At 36.2% G+C, this 16,642-nt stretch overlaps 1 protein-coding gene across 8 annotated transcripts in view; it reads right to left on the bottom strand.

Annotated features, from left to right (window-relative positions):
* The window catches only part of csmd3 (CUB and Sushi multiple domains 3), a 709,139-nt gene that overhangs the window by 355,486 nt on the left and 337,011 nt on the right, over positions 1–16,642 (bottom strand). For 4 of the 8 annotated variants that reach the window (XR_010005888.1, XM_062980075.1, XM_062980076.1 and 1 more), the window contains exon 7: positions 11,072–11,386. The exons of the other annotated variants lie outside the window; for them this stretch is intronic. Coding sequence is in view for 3 of the 4 variants with exons in the window: in XM_062980075.1 (XP_062836145.1) it covers positions 11,072–11,386 (315 nt within the window). In the remaining variant the exon portion in view is untranslated. The remainder of the gene's footprint in view (positions 1–11,071; positions 11,387–16,642) is intronic. 8 annotated transcript variants of the gene reach the window in all.

Genomic DNA, 16,642 nt, shown 5'->3' with positions numbered 1-16,642 from the left:
TGATTTCAGTTTTACTCCCATGAATTTTCTTCCTATAACATAAATTATGCACCCACAAGCAAATGATGAAATTTTAAAATACTTTTGTACTAGTATTATATCAGTATTCTCTCATTCTCGTCTATTGGAATATGGGAGATTCCTTTTTAGGTTTAAAAGCTAGAACGAAAACTTCATGCTTTGATAAATAGAACCATTTGAGGAACTGTGCAGTTCTGAGTGTTTGCATATTTAATTTTTAAATGCTGAAGGAAAAAAACTGTAATGCAATATTCATTTAAGTCAAATGTTCACCTTTTTGACTAAATTATATCACCAAACTTGAAGAATGCATTATATTTAATGGTGTGTTGGAATTGCACACATAAAACCACCTGTGTAAAAAGACTCGGAAGCCAGACAGGGAGGTGGGGAGAGAAGAGACTGTTCCTGGTGGTGGCCTTGGGGTTCTGTGGCAGCTGGAGAAGGAATGCCACTTAACTATAGAGGGGGTGCGAGGCCTTCAGGCCTCTCTAGCTAAAGGAGCAGAAAGCACTGATCTCATCATCTCTCTCTGGACCAGGGCTTGGCCATGCTTTCTGCCTCCTAGTCAGCCCCTGGGGTATCTCACCCACCCAACTTTGAGGCTTAGTACTTTGTTGTTCCCAACCAGCCTCATTCATAAGGCCTTCAAAACTGAGGAAGAGGTTAAATGTATATCCCGTTTAGGCCAGGTGTCAACCTTTGGCAACCTCCTCAGCCTTCCTTTGGGTAAAACACCTGAGGGTAGTCCAACAATTAGCTTGATCCCTGTACAGCCATACACTGGAAGATAAACCCAGGGAATTTCCACCCAATTCCCAGGAACAGTGAAAAAAACCCAAATCAGCTCAATGGTAGATTTCTTCCCCATCCTCTGGGTCCCACAACAACAACAACAACAACAACAACAATCTTTATTTATATACTGTCCCATCTCCACTCTGGGGATTCAAACAACAAAAATGGCAGCAATTCGATGCCAAACGTATATACCAAATAATTAATATAACACAAGTTATATTCCAGAGCCGTGGCTATTCCAGAGCCTTGGCCTTCACGAACTGGTCAAGGGTACACATCAAAGCCATGTAATCCCAACTGCACACTTTCTGTCTGTTACAACCAATTAACAGGCACCAATCATCAAAGTCCCCCTGATACAGCGAGGTAAATGGGGGGGGGGTACATTTCATAATCAACATAAATGCTTTTGGGGGAACAGAACCCTGTTAATTAATTGTAGTTGACTTGTTTTAACATGCCTATTTTGAATATGCTTTTGGTCTATTTCACTTACTCTTTATTCTTTTATATTGTTTAAACAGATTAAACTGAATTTTCTATGCACCACCCTGAAATTGTTACAGTATATTCTAGTATGTAAATAAATAAATAAATAGATAATACAGTTTTGCCAGAACCTTTGCACCATGTATGATCAGATCTCTACAAATCACATTTGATAGATTAATTGTATTCCCACCCAAACCCTCTGTCACCAACATTCTTTATCACAAATACAAAAAAAACAAAACAAAAACAAATGAAAAGATTTAGGCTGTTGGAATTATGAAAAAAAATATATGTAGAAGATGCTGACATGATATAAACATCTTAGAAAAATATTGTGTTTGAAATGACAGGACAGAACTTAGGTGATGAGTCAGACTAGAGCTGGGCATCAAAAGAAATGGCTAGCACCTTCCATGTTGATGCTGGCTTTGTTGTATCAACTCATACCATTCCTCAAATACATCTATTCTAATTCTAGATTGCCTCTTGATTATTTACTGAAACACTTTTGCAGTAAATTTTTAATTAGCCTCACAGTTTCATTTTATTTGGGGGGAAATAAAAATGCATCTCTTGAGAGATAATGTTTTAATATATGAATTTATCTTTTACCAATTAAACGTAGGGTCTATGCAGTTTTGATATTTATTTATTTTTTAAATGCAGATCACTATACAAACAAGAATTAGACTTAGCTAGATTGCATAGGAACAGAAATCTATAAATAAGTAGGGTATGCATAGGTGAATGCTCATCAGTCATTTTGTTGAACCCTCTTCTAGTATTGTAAATTCATATAAAACATTCATACACTGAACTGAATAAAGAAACATTTAACTTTGTCTCGGTGGATTAAACTATATAAAATAACATACATTTGTACAAAGCCACATTTACATTATAATATTCGAGTGCATCATGTTGTCTTCATTTTAATTAGAATAAAATGTTTTCCAGAAAATAAATAAAAAGAACAACGCCTGACCTTAAAGTCATAGATAAAACAAAGCTGACAATTAACAAAACTTGATGATATGGCATGTGCTATATATACAACATAATGTATCTCTCTTGACACCTGTTTCAGTTAAAGAAACACAAATGAGTTGCTTCAGAATTGAAAGAAACAATTTGCTGTTTTGCCTACTAAAATTAACTTATATGGAGGACAAAATGATACTGAAAATACTACTCATTTGGGCATTGTCAACAAAATGTATATCAATGGTGCAACCCATTGCTTATTCTAGTAAAAATGCTAAATGTTGCAATAAATATTATTAATTTTACTTTATTTTTACTTTGATATAGCTTAATATAAATGCTATGAAAATGTTATAAAATTATGTACATATCATGCCCACCATCTCAAAATTAAAGATATAGGCTGTACCCAAGATACAAACATCTGACTCATAATTAAGAATGTGGGTGAAACAACAGGAAGTGAGAAGAATCTACCCCTAGGAAAGTAAATTCAGTCCTGGAAGAGTTATTGTGGGAAAAGGGTGTCTCAAATGAAGTTTTATCTTTTTTTTTCAAAATCCAGTTGTCTAAGAGACAATTGTCAAAGTGCGGTGAAATCTTCTAAACAGGGGCACAGACTGCAAAACAAACTCAACTGGGGTGTTAACTCTTCCTTATGCTATCCAAAGCTAAAACAAAATTGTACCTGGTCTGACTTACATACAAATTCAACTTAAGAGCAAACCTACAGAACCTAGGGTTGATGTGAGATTTCCAAGCTTTATGGCCACGTTCCAGAAGCATTCTTTCCTGATGTTTCACCTTCATCTATGGCAGGCATCCTCACAACCTCTGAGGATGCTTGCCATAGATACAGGTGAAATATCAAGAAAGAATACTTCTGGAACATGACCATACAGCCTGGAAAACTCACAGCAACCCAGTGATTCCGGCCATGAAAACCTAAATCAACTACAGAACCTATCTTGTTTGTAACTTGGGGTCTGCCTGTACTGTCATAATCTTAATTTAAAATGCATAATTTAACACCTTTGGCCAGCATTACCTTTACAATTGCCAAGGCTTCTGAGGTTGCAAAATATGAGGCTGAGGAAGAACATTTTTAAGAAGGTGAAGGAGGGAAAGGTATAATCAAAATCACTCCTGATTAACCTAAATCCATTATAGGAGGCAAACCTCTCTTAATAAATGGGATTAGCATCACAGCCAGCATCCATTATACAAAGATTTTAATGCACACATAAATGGTCTTAAATTGATGAGATTACTTCAAAAAAGTTGTTCCACTTTTCCACCTAAATAGATTGTCATTCTCAGTCAGTTGCAACTAAACTTAAGCATGGGTTACTTTCTGTAGACACATTAAGTGAATTGTCTAGCATCCTCTCAACATATAGTAAAAGAATACATATTTTGACCCTCAATCGTTTCATTGCAATCATACAAACAGAACACAGAATAATATCCCTTCTCCACTTTTTAGAAACTAATTAAGAAACTTATTGACTAACAACAAAACAAGTAAATAATAACATGAATCAAGTAGAGTAATACAAACTCATTTGGTAACAAATTATTTTTAGAAACTAGATATGTGATACAAATTATTATCAAGAAAAAACACATGATTTCCAATAATTCAGTTGGATCCTTATTTGAAGCTTTGAGACTATAAACCTAACACATACACAAACTGAAAAGGCAATACTATAAATATTTTCTTGACTAAATATATGGTAATAAGAACAAATTCAATTGACTACTCTATGACTCTATAAAATTAGATCAATCCTGGGATGAAGTAGATTTGTAATAATAATAATAATAATAATAATAATAATAATAATAATAATAATAATATTCAAGACTATCTTGAAGAAAAAAACATCTTGCCAGATGAACAGAAAGGCAACAAATGGAAAAGCAGGGGCACAAAAGACCAGTTATTGATTGACAAAATGATTCTGGAGAACTGTAAAAGCCGAAAAGCTAATCTTCACATGACGTGGATTGACTACAAAAAGGCCTTTGACTCACTCCCACACAGCTGGATCATCAAGTGCCTGGACGCCATCGGGATTAGTAAAAACGTTGGCACCTTCATTGAAAACATGATGGAGCACTGGAAAAATGAACTGTTTGTTGGAAATGAAAGCTATGGACTTGTCAACATCAGGAGAGGAATTTTCCAGGGAGACTCATTGTCCCCTCTGCTTTTCATTTTGCCATGATCCCTCTGTCAACAATCTTACAAAAAACAAATCTCGGCTATCAAACATCTAAGAATTCTCACAAAATTTCGCATCTGATGTACATGGATGACCTGAAGCTGTATGGAAAAACGGAAACTGAAATCCAGTCTCTGACTAACACTGTCCGAATTTTTAGCACTGATATCAGCATGGAGTTTGGCTCGGACAAATGTTCGACAGTGGCATTGAAGAAGGGAAAAATCATTGAAAGTGAGGGCATAAATATGCCTAATGGCCAAACAATAAAGTGTCACCAGCCAGAGGCCTATAAATATCTGGGCATATTACAGCTGGACAACATCAAGCATGAACATGTGAAGACTGTGGTCAGCAAAGAATACACACAAAGGGTCAGAAAAATTCTCAAAAGCAAGCTCAATGGAGGCAACACCATCAAGGCCATAAACACCTGGGCCATACCTGTCATAAGATATACTGCTGGCATCATAAACTGGACACAGATGGAACTGGACAATTTGGACATAAAAACAAGAAAACTCATGACCATTCATCATTCACTGCATCCTCGCAGTGATGTTGACCGGCTGTATCTGCCTAGAAGATCAGGGGGCAGAGGACTCTTACAAGTCAAACAAGCAGTCAAAGAAGAAGAACATGCCCTGGCAGAATATGTAAAGCAAAGTGAAGAACCTGCTTTGACTGAAGTCAAAAATCAGAAACTCCTCAAAGCACAGCAGCAAAAAACCAGTACAAGAAAGCCACACTACAAACTAGAGCTGACAGCTGGCACAACAAAACATTGCATGGAAAGTTCCTTGACAAAATTGAAGGAAAAGCTGATAAGGAGAAGACCTGGCTCTGGCTCACGAATGGGGCCCTGAAGAAGGAGACAGAAGGCCTGATCCTTGCAGCCCAGGAGCAAGCCATCAGAACAAATGCAATCAAGGCCAAGATCGAAAAATCAGCTGATGACCCAAAATGCAGACTATGCAAGGAAACCGACGGAACCATTGATCATATCCTCAGCTGCTGTAAGAAAATTGCACAGACAGACTACAAACAGAGGCACAACTATGTGGCCCAAATGATTCATTGGAACTTATGCCTCAAATACCACCTGCCAGCAGCAAAGATCTGGTGGGATCACAAACCTGCAAAAGTATTGGAAAATGAGCACGCAAAAATACTGTGGGACTTCCGAATCCAGACTGACAAAGTTCTGGAACACAACACACCAGACATCACAGTTGTGGAAAAGAACAAGGTTTGGATCATTGATGTCGCCATCCCAGGTGACAGTCGCATTGACGAAAAACAACAGGAAAAACTCAGCCGCTATCAGGACCTCAAGATTGAACTTCAAAGACTCTGGCAGAAACCAGTGCAGGTGGTCCCGGTGGTGATGGGCACATTGGGTGCTGTGCCAAAAGATCTCAGCCGGCATTTGGAAACAATAGACATTGACAAAATTACGATCTGCCAGCTGCAAAAGGCCACCCTGCTGGGATCTGCGTGCATCATCCGAAAATACATCACACAGTCCTAGACACTTGGGAAGTGTTCGACTTGTGATTTTGTGAAACGAAATCCAGCATATCTATCTTGTTTGCTGTGTCATAATAAAATAATAATAATAAATCTTTATGCTTAACCCGTCTTCTCTCCCCGAAGGGACTCAGGGCAGCTTCCAAAAACAAATGATGGCAAACATTCAATGTCATATAAAATGATAAAACAAAACAAATAAAACAAACAATTAAAAATAAACAAGTAAAACAACCTGGGCTTAAACATATAGTCAATTAAGCCAATTTGTACAATTTCTTTACATCTTCTTGCAACACACCTCAAGTAGCTGTACTGAAATCTCATATTCGATAAATATATGAACTATTTAGAGCATAATGCTTTCAAAGACACAGGACTGATAACAAATAAATAATTTTGAACTTGATGCTTGTATATTCCAAAAAATATATATTTAAAATGTGAGTTAGGATTATGCTTCTTAAAATTAAAGAGGCAAATATGGTTTGTTGAGACTTCATGTACATTTTTTACCTTGAAGGTATGTGGACAGTGACCAAAAATTGTCTGTCCGATATCTGAATCTGCAGTTTTCCCACGTATATGATCTAGGAACTATTCCAAAGATCCAATGGATCCTAGATCACATATGTGGGAAAACTGCAACTTCAGATATCAGATAGTCAATTACTACTTTTAGATTTGCAGTATGTCATGCTGTACTACTAAAATAGAAGAGGAAAACTGATTCTCCTATCTCTATCTCTCTCTCTCTCTCACACACACACACACACACACACACACACTTGTTTTTTTTTTTTAAATCACACACAAAATCCTAGCTTTATCATTATTTTATCTTTAAAATGCTAAATGAAACAGTGTGAGTTGAGTGTTAGATAAGGACTCTTGGAGACCAGGATTCAAATCTCCACTCAGAGATGGAAACGTATCTTTGACACGTTACATTTTCTCAGTCTCAGAGTAAGAACAATGGTAAATCCCTCTGAACAGATCTTGTCAAGAAAAACAATAATAATAGGTTTGCTTTAGGGTCACCTTAAGTCAGAAAAAAGTAGAAGATAAACATTAACAGCAACAACCTGTTAAATAACTACAAAGTGAACTTAGTAAAGGAAGACAGAACTGAAACTGCCTTGTACTGAGTTTTGTAACAGTTGAAAACCATCTCTCTTTTTCTACGTAATTCTGAACAGTGTACTACAATATTGAAATAATTTAGACTCTGTTGTTATAAACTGTTGATAACTCAAGACCCATGCAATGTTAACATCAGTGACATGATAGTACATTTTACATGAATTGAATTGCATTGCGAGCAAATGAAGCCAAATAAAATGGGAAGAAAGAAGGAAGGGATGTGAAGAGTAATCAAAAGAAGAAAATGTTAATCTCCCTATTTTCTTTCAGCAGTTTGTTCTGTGTTAACTTAGCACAATATTATCATGATACTCTCACCAAGAAACCACTGAACACAGCCTACTGAAATAAACAGATCTTTCATTCTCTCTTTGGGACCTTTCACTCAGTAGCTATAATGAGGGAGAGAATGGGTTAAAGATTGGGGGTGAGGTGACGTTTGCACTAAATGCATGCTCAATCAGCAATTGAAGAAAAGCCTGTTTCAAAAAAAGTCCTCCTTTATCCCAATTCTGGGAGGAAAAAAAAGCAGATTTCCCCATAACTGTGTGGCCCTGCAGTCACGTAAAGTTCAGGATTTCCCTCTTTACCCCCTGTGGAGACTGCTTCCTCAGTCCATGCTGGTTTTAAAAAGTCTAAAACAGCTGATCAGAAACATAGCTGATTTTGAGCTGGTTTAAAGAGAAGAGAAGCTGAGAGCTATTAGAGGTATCTGAAAGTATTTATTTTAAACTTTATAATATTAAATGGATTGTAAATAAGCAACTGGGGAAAGAGGGATATCTGGCAGATATTTTTTAAATCCTACTGTTATGTGCTGATGCTTATATGTGCACATGGGAATCTTTATGTTTTTACATTGAGATATTTGCATGTGCATATATCAGGATCAGCACATAATTGAGTGATTTTTTAAAAGAACTTCTGGTGAATGTCCCCTGTCCACCCTCCATTTTATCCCAAGACAGAAGGGCTGTAGGGACGGCGGGGGAAGAAAGCCCAAGACTGACAGGTCTGTGTGGGGACTTGCTCTGAGGTCTCAGTTTTTTTTATCCCCCCTTTGAAATTCACTGTTTGGAAGCACCCTTAAATAGAACATGTGGCATTGAAACAACAGTGTGGCCTATTATACTTATGTGTAGGTCTAGACATTTTAGTCAAAATATCATCCCTCAAAACCTGGGCTGAATTATTCATGGGTCAACATGAGTACTTTACCTTGACTCTTATTTAAAAAGGAATCATGCCTTTCTCTGAATAGAACAGCCAAAGGCATGTCTTATATCATCTCAGAAGTGTAGACTCCCTCTACTCTTTATACAGTGGCACCACTTCTGGGCTTTTTTAATGTCTGGCTAGGAAAATGGCTGCAGTTATGGCATTTGAGTTTTCCCCTCTCTGCGGAAAGATCCTTGATTTATCTATGGACCATGTTAAAATCCATAATTAGGGCCCTAAACCTGCTCTCAGCTTATACTTGAGTATATACAGCAATTTTCAGTTTTGTATAGTAATAAATACTGCTCAAAAAGTAGTCAGTATATTATCAATCTCACTTAATGTGTGTTGGATGATGACTCCATTATCACAGGGGAAAATTCACTCCAGGTTTCGGTCTAGGCATAGAAAGATCTATCCAGGATGCTAACTATAGTTCTCAGTTGTTCCAGTACTTTAAATGGTTTCTTTAATGCAAGTGAATGGAATCCCTATCCTACTGACATAGGAGATATGCCATGTACATTGTATTGAAAGCCAATTCCCATCAACATCCATGAGCCAGTTCTCTAAAAATCTTTTTAAAAAAACAATTTTAATTGAAAATCTGGGGCCTTTCTATGTATAGTGAACCATTGATATTATTTACTAGGGTTTGGTTCAAGACTGCTCATGGACACCAAAATCTGTGAATGCTCACCTCCCATTATATACAAAGGCATAGAGAATGAAATCCTTATATAAAATGGAAAAATCAGTGTTTCACTTTTGGAATTTTAAAAGCATTTTTAAGCTGCAGATGGCTGATTCTGTGGATAGAAAATCCATGGATACCCTGTTGAACTATATGTAAGTAGTAAAGTATGACTTCAGATTTAAACAGTAAAATTAACACTTAACATGCTTCTTAACATAAAACTGCTAAAAAAATCCAAGAAAGAAGAGATAACATGAATAATATAAATACTGTAAATAAATGAATATTTATTTATTTATTTCCAATATTTCTACTCCACCCTTCTCCCTGAGGGGACTCAGGGCGGAATACTGATTAAATAGATGAAGCAAAGATCCAAATACATAGCACAACCTTAGCCACATTTCAGGACAGGTGCCAACAAGCCACAGTTTAATACCTGTAGAAAGTTTTCTTTTTAGAAAAATAAATAAATTTTGTTAGCAAACAAATGCCCTGAAGTGATCTGTCACCCCCCTGCATGACATGACCCTAGGAATACAGTCTCGGTGTTCACTCTAAACAGGTGCAATTTATTAACAGCATTACAGCTTATTTTTAATTTTTCAGCTTTCATTAAAATATGGGTTAATGTATTAACTACTCAGGTGTGATTTCTAAAATACTTAATATTCCCTCCGTGACACCTAATATAACATAATTTCAGTACCAGCAAGGTGTGTGTATGTGTATCTCCTTTTAAACTTAGCATTTTGTTGAAAAGAAAAAATAAAATTTTAAAACTAGACCGTTTTTATCTCTGTTTGTGATTTTATTTTAGGATGTTCTGTTTTCATTCTTACTGTATTTAACTGCCATGAATCTCAGTAAGACTTTATTGGAAGGGTCAGGGGTACAATACACATAACAAATAATCAAGAAACTCTACATTAACATAATTTGCCATTAAAAAATAATTAATTACCATTTGTTATTCAGCACTTCAGAGGTTTCTAAATTTACATTATGGAACTATTCCTATTAAAAACCTAGTCTTCATCAGGATGAACCCTATTTGATTCAATAAAAATTTAAGTATTTTCTATGTCACTTTTTGAAAAATAGATACATGAAATTGTATTTCAGATGATAAATTCCAACAAACTGCTCTAATAAATATTTATCACTTCCCAATATACTATTTGGAATAATATTTTGTTCCCTTCCTCTAGCTGGAAGTTGGCCAACAGTCAATGCTAAAAGAGTCCTATGAAATAGGACAAAATGTACTTCCACAAAACTGAATTTTATAATTTACCATCAATCATACAAAATTATTAAACAATTGAAAATTAATATGCATACACTTATTTACCAACTATTTTAAATGTTGTTGATAAAAGTCAGTTCTCCTACTATGCAGCCAAATGGAGATATGACAACCAGTTTAGGTTGGCTTCTTGCCTATACAATGAGGCAATTGCATTTTCTGATCATACTCGGATTTGTGTCTAGTACTTCACAAATATTAAAGATGGTGGCTTGAAGGCAACCATAAGGACGGAACTTATCCCCATGAAAAATAATACAAATGGAAAAAAATATGAGAAAAGAATGCCACATGAATGGAAGCAGTTTCATTTGAACTCAAAGTGGAAGCCATGAATGATGTTTAAAGGTTCTATATCTGTACTCATTGCAAAATAGTATTTGCTTATTTAGGTGAGCAGGAAGGGGCCACACTGGATTGTCTACATCAAATTTCCATTAATATCCAGTCACTTTTAATGGTGAACCCTTCCATCCCCTCCATTTTCCAGATCCTGACAGCTGAGTACATCATTTTCAATTTCCCTTTCTTATACAGCCCTTTCCTACACTTTCATTGATGGAATTAGAAAATAAAAAGAAATACTGTAGATGACACATCTATAGCTGTAGACTAAATGGGCACAAGTAAAATAAGGTCCAATACCTCTATGAGTAACAACTGCAAGCTCTTTAGTTCTTTCTATCTGCTCAGCATTTCGTGGCCGTCTTCTGGTACTTTGGGTATTTGCTGATTGAAGGGAGACCGATTCCTTTGAAGTGGCGGATTCCAGATCTGATTTCCTGAGATTCACAGCTTGCCCTCGCTGTTCTTCGGAAACTCTATGGCTGGTGACAGTAGTAACACTGGATACAGTAACATCAGCAGATGTGCTAGCAACAGAAATGTCACCAGCAGTTGCCGCAATATCCTCCTCTAACTCACCAGTGGAGGCAGTTTGGGTCAAAGTGGAAGAAGAACCTGTGGGACACATAGTAGCACTGGATGCTAACTTTTTTCTTTGGAATTGTGTTTTTTTTCTGCTCAATTTCATCAGATAAAATTGCCCTTTGTTCATCACATTAAGATACAATACTTGGTAAGCGGCAACTAACTAGTTTATTTACATGAGGTTAACCATAACACTCACAATGCACAGTTCATTGGAAAGTTGACCAAATATATATATGAAGACGAATAGAAGATATAATTGATGAGTGGCAGCAAAAGACAACTACAGGTTGACTTTTCAACACTCACTGCCAAGCTGACCTGATGATAGCTGCTTTACATAGATGCTATGAGGTACCTTTGAATAAATGAAAAGACACATGAAATCTGACAATTTCTTTAAAATAATTCATTGTAGATTGCAGACTTGTCTTTCTGTTATAACTAGAATCATAATATATGTTTTATTTTTGAACAATTTGCATTAGCTTCCATGTTTAACATTTGCTTTTCAGGAGAATATACTAATAACACTGTCCTTATGATTATTCTTTGAACAACAAGAAGATCCTCACAGGGCTCTTGTTATTCTCTCTCAACTCACAGTACCAGGCGTAGGGAATGCATAAGAATAATAATGGTAGTTCTCTCTTCTGCTTAGTCTAATGCACCATGTTCAAAATCTTGGAGTCAACTATGGCTGAGGATGAGGACACAATCTTTTGTGGGGAGCTCTTTGTGTGCTGGGTAAGGTACGTATGTCTCCCTTTACACTATTAGAAAAAGGAAAAGGGATTAGAGCTTATCAGGAATTTTTTTGTTTTTAAAAAAGCCCATCTGATATACAGAATACATCTGTGAAGCGCTATATAATATTTCCATTCATCTTGAAAAATCTTTTTCAAAATACATAAAAATGCTTTTTTTTAAGGGGAGGGGATAACATTTTCAGAGTGTCATAAAAGAATAGTAAGGATTTGACCTTACTTGTAGAATGAATTGCTGCAATTGCAACAACTATATGTAATACATGCAATATCCCAGAACATTTTTCCCTATTATGGATCTGGGGGGGGGGGGGTACCAACCAATCCATTGAGTCATCACAGTTTGAGGTGATTGTTTATTTAAACTGGATGCAAGCCTCTGGGGGGGGGGACTTAAAACAACTAAAAACGTTGAACCTAAGATCTGCCTTCTGTACATGTTAAATGTGTTAAACATCTCAACCTAATAGTCCACCTCTCTCCCTACAGCACACACCGGTTTATTCTGCAATGTTATCCAACCCTCTGTATAGCAGGGTTGGTTTGGTGGAAAGATCCGTATTTGGATAGAGATCAGAAAGAAATCGGCTCTGGCTAACCGTGTCATAGTAAAGGTAAAGGTTTCCCCTGACGTTAAGTCCAGTCATGTCTGACTCTGGGGGTTGGTGCTCATCTCCATTTCTAAGCCGAAGGGCCCGGTGTTGTCCGTAGACACCTCCAAGGTCATGTGGCCAGCATGACTGCATGGAGCGCCGTTACCTTCCCGCTGGAGCGGTACCTATTGATCTACTCACATTTGCATGTTTTCGAACTGCTAGGTTGGCAGGAGCTGGAGCTAACAGCGGGCGCTCACTCCGCTCCTGGGATTTGAACCTGCGACCTTTCGGTGTGCAAATTCAGCAGCTCAGCACTTCAACACACTTTGCTGCCTAAAATATGAGTTCAGCAACTGAGGGTGTGAAAATCAAAACTTCTAAACACTTCTCTTTTTTTCGCATTATTTTTAATCATTATTATTTATAGGTCTAAATATTATTTTATCAAGGACTCCCCTTTATGACATTGATCTCTCTGTAAGGAAATCCTCTCTTCAGAATGAATGGGAGAGGTCCAGCAAACTGCTCCTTGTAGCATGTTTAGTCTACATAGAAACTAAAAGTAGCAAAAATCAAGTTGCCATAAAATATCTGTATAAAAATGCATGATATATAGCAGAATCAATATTGTTCAGACAGAAGTCTGCTTCCACATTGAGGCTTTCTCCTCCAAGCTGACTCACAAAATGTGTCCTACAGGGCCCCGAATATCTGGGGCAGATACTGAGGATATATGGGAATAGTTATTGTACTCCTTGTTTTACTATGTCCTGAACAGTTTAATTGGTTTCCACCCATAGTAGACAATGATAAATTAAATTATGGATGATAGAAAATTAAACACTGAATGAGGTCAAGACAAGGGGAAAAATATGATTTGGGGAAAAATCACCATATGCTTTAAAAAAAGAGTTCATGGATCCATCTTCATAGAACATCAATTGTATGTTAAGCATCTCGTGCAAACTCTACCATCTGTTTTATTCATGAAGGAACAATTGGTCAGAAGACTAAATATTATTTTACCTTGTCCTGAACAAAGTCAAAGTGCAGTATAATTAATTACACAAGATGCTGACTGGAATTGCTATAAAGAGACTTCAAGTTTTTATAATGAACTCTGGGAACGAACATTGATTTAACAACTGTTCTGCACTGCAGTACTTCTAAACTTCATCACAGAACTTTGCCCTGACCTTCTCAAAGAGAAACCAGCTGCTTGTACAAGGACTAATTCGTAGGGCCTTAGTGGCAAAACCCCTTATTATAAATAAAACCATTTTGTTGAATATATCTATAAAAAAAGTAGAATGTGCGGATAGCTGATTAATTCTTCTACCCAAGGAGTAACAGAAATTAATTATGAATATATGAGATTTAAAATGAATACCATGAACATATTTCACAGTACGATACCATTGGAGTAAAAGTAATGTCCGTTTCTATTAAAATAGCATAACATGAAATTAAAGCAATTAATCCTTATAAGAGTAGTTTTCAACCTTTGGCTTTCTAGATGTTCTGAAAGTCGACTCCCAGAATCCCTGATCACTAGCCATGTTGTCCAAAATGTTAGCAAGGCCAAAGGTGGAGAGCCGTTGACTTACAGTACTGTTTTTCATCACCAAGAAAATGCTTAGGGATGACCTACAACTACACTGAAGATATAGGTATATTGGAGCTTGAAAACCCACTTTTTAAAAAGATTTTTATCGTGTGACTTGTTGCCCAAGTAATTTGCTACCCTTTAAATTGCAATAAAATGGGTGAGAGGGCTTTACTCATTAAATTTACATTATGTTTCTGTTACCTAACTTGAAAAAAAAGCCTCACAGGGATAATAACAGAATGGCGTGCAATGTGAAAAATTACACTAGCAATATCACCCATGCCTAAAAATACCCTAAAGCGATTTTAAAATACCTGGAAAAGGTTACTTATCACATATACATATACTGAAGAAAGTTAGCATTATTGCATCATTTTTGAAACATAATTGTATCCATCCATGTTTCCGTCTTGCCGAAACAATTTGTTACAGGTCACAGATTTTAAACTGAAGGTTCATCATTTCTGGCAGCTTTCTCAGACTCTTCAGCAAAGAATTAAAATCCCAGTTTAGGCTATTATTTTGCTGAAACTATACTTATTCTTTTTTTCCTCATTAAGAATGTCAGGGTCTTTAGGACACTTCACAATCCTCTAATCTATGAAAATCTAAACATCAAAGAACACATTCATATAAATAGCTAAATATCTCTCTTTGATGAATTTTGAAATAAAATGTGTGTTCTAATAATATCAACATGAAAGAAAGAAAACTGAATGGAAGAATTCTAACACGTTGGCTTAAATAGAAATCTAGTCTATCAATTTTTACATAGCAAAAATAAAACCTGAATTGTTGTATGTACCCAAATGGGGTAACAAATAAAATGACCATCATTTACACTTAGTAATTTTTTGCAAAACCCCATTCACTAACATGGAACAAATTCCAGAGGTTGAAATCAGAAAATATATCAGATTAAAAAAAATATATAGATTTAAAGAAGAATAATTAATAATTTTACAAAAAGCAGAATTCATTGTTTTGTTGTTTTAAGAAAACTGGGCAATTGAATATATTTGAGTCATTACCACCATGGAGGTTTAAAAATATTATACCTTTTTGGGTAATCTTCATCTCCCTACATCCCTTATATGTATACACAACAGTTCTCCTAATCCACTGCTGCCTCAAACGAGGCAAGTGCATTACTATTACTAATATCAGACATCCAGGCTGATATTCACTGCCTTCATTGGCAACTTAAATTCCTATCAGCGCTCTAAAGCAAGACTTCTGTCCCAGGATTACCCTGCTCATGTAATGATGTTTTAAAGAGATAGAAAAAAGAATCAAAAGATTTAAAGTTTTTTCTACCTCTGTTAGTTGAGTTTGCAAAGGGTTTGCAATTCTGTTAATCTGAACAGAGTTACACATTTTCATATAACAGGCAATCCTGCCTTATTAGGGTTCTACTCCTGTTATGTTAACAACTCATTCAACATGGTTTGAAACTTGTTATTGTTTTGTATTTTCAAGTCATTTCTGACTTTTAGCAACCCTAAGGCAAACCAATCATAGGGTTTTTTGGTCACATTTGTTCGGATAAAGTTTGTATTTGACTTCCTCTAAGACTGAGAGAAAGTGATGTGCCCAAATTCATGCAGTTGGCCAAGGCTCAAACTATTATGCTATCTTGTCTTGATTTGAAACTGAGGTCAGATCTACATAGATCAATAATCCAGAACCAAACCAGCATGGAATCTGTTTGCAAAACATTGCAGAAATGGAGTAACTGCACACTGGATTCTTATCACGATTTTTGATTTATTCCAATATTATACATTGCTGAGGTGCTATTTTTATGTGTAATTGGAAAATCAGTATGTATTCTGTCTGATAAAATCTCATGAGAACAGTAGTTTGAGACTTTCAGGTTACATCACTATGTAATATTATAATTTTTAAAGTGACGTAAGGAGATATTTGAACCGATTGGGCGGAGCCAGACTTCCATGGTGTGATGAGTCAAACCACAGTATTTTCAAATCATAAGAATTGTTGGAATTTAGTGTGATGGGGAGAGTTTTCATCCCATCTGAATACAGTATGCATCCAGTCCTTAAAAGGTATGGGATGCATACTGATATAAACGGATTATATCCCAATGTGATAGGGTCCTCAATCTGTATTCCCATCCATCAAAGATGGAAGGAAAAAGATACCTACTTCATGTTCTCCTTCACACCTGGTGAAGCTAGTTAATGGTGGGAAGGTGTATCACTGGTGAGATAGATACATTCTTCTCTGAATTCATTATGCTGGCTTCAAGGTAGAATAAGAAACTACACATTTCCAAAGTCTGCATTCTGCA

This window comes from Anolis carolinensis, chromosome 4 (assembly GCF_035594765.1).
Source record: "Anolis carolinensis isolate JA03-04 chromosome 4, rAnoCar3.1.pri, whole genome shotgun sequence".
Taxonomy (NCBI): domain Eukaryota; kingdom Metazoa; phylum Chordata; class Lepidosauria; order Squamata; family Dactyloidae; genus Anolis; species Anolis carolinensis.
The sequence above is the reverse complement of the archived record's forward strand: the minus strand, read 5'-3'. Positions and strand labels throughout refer to the sequence as shown.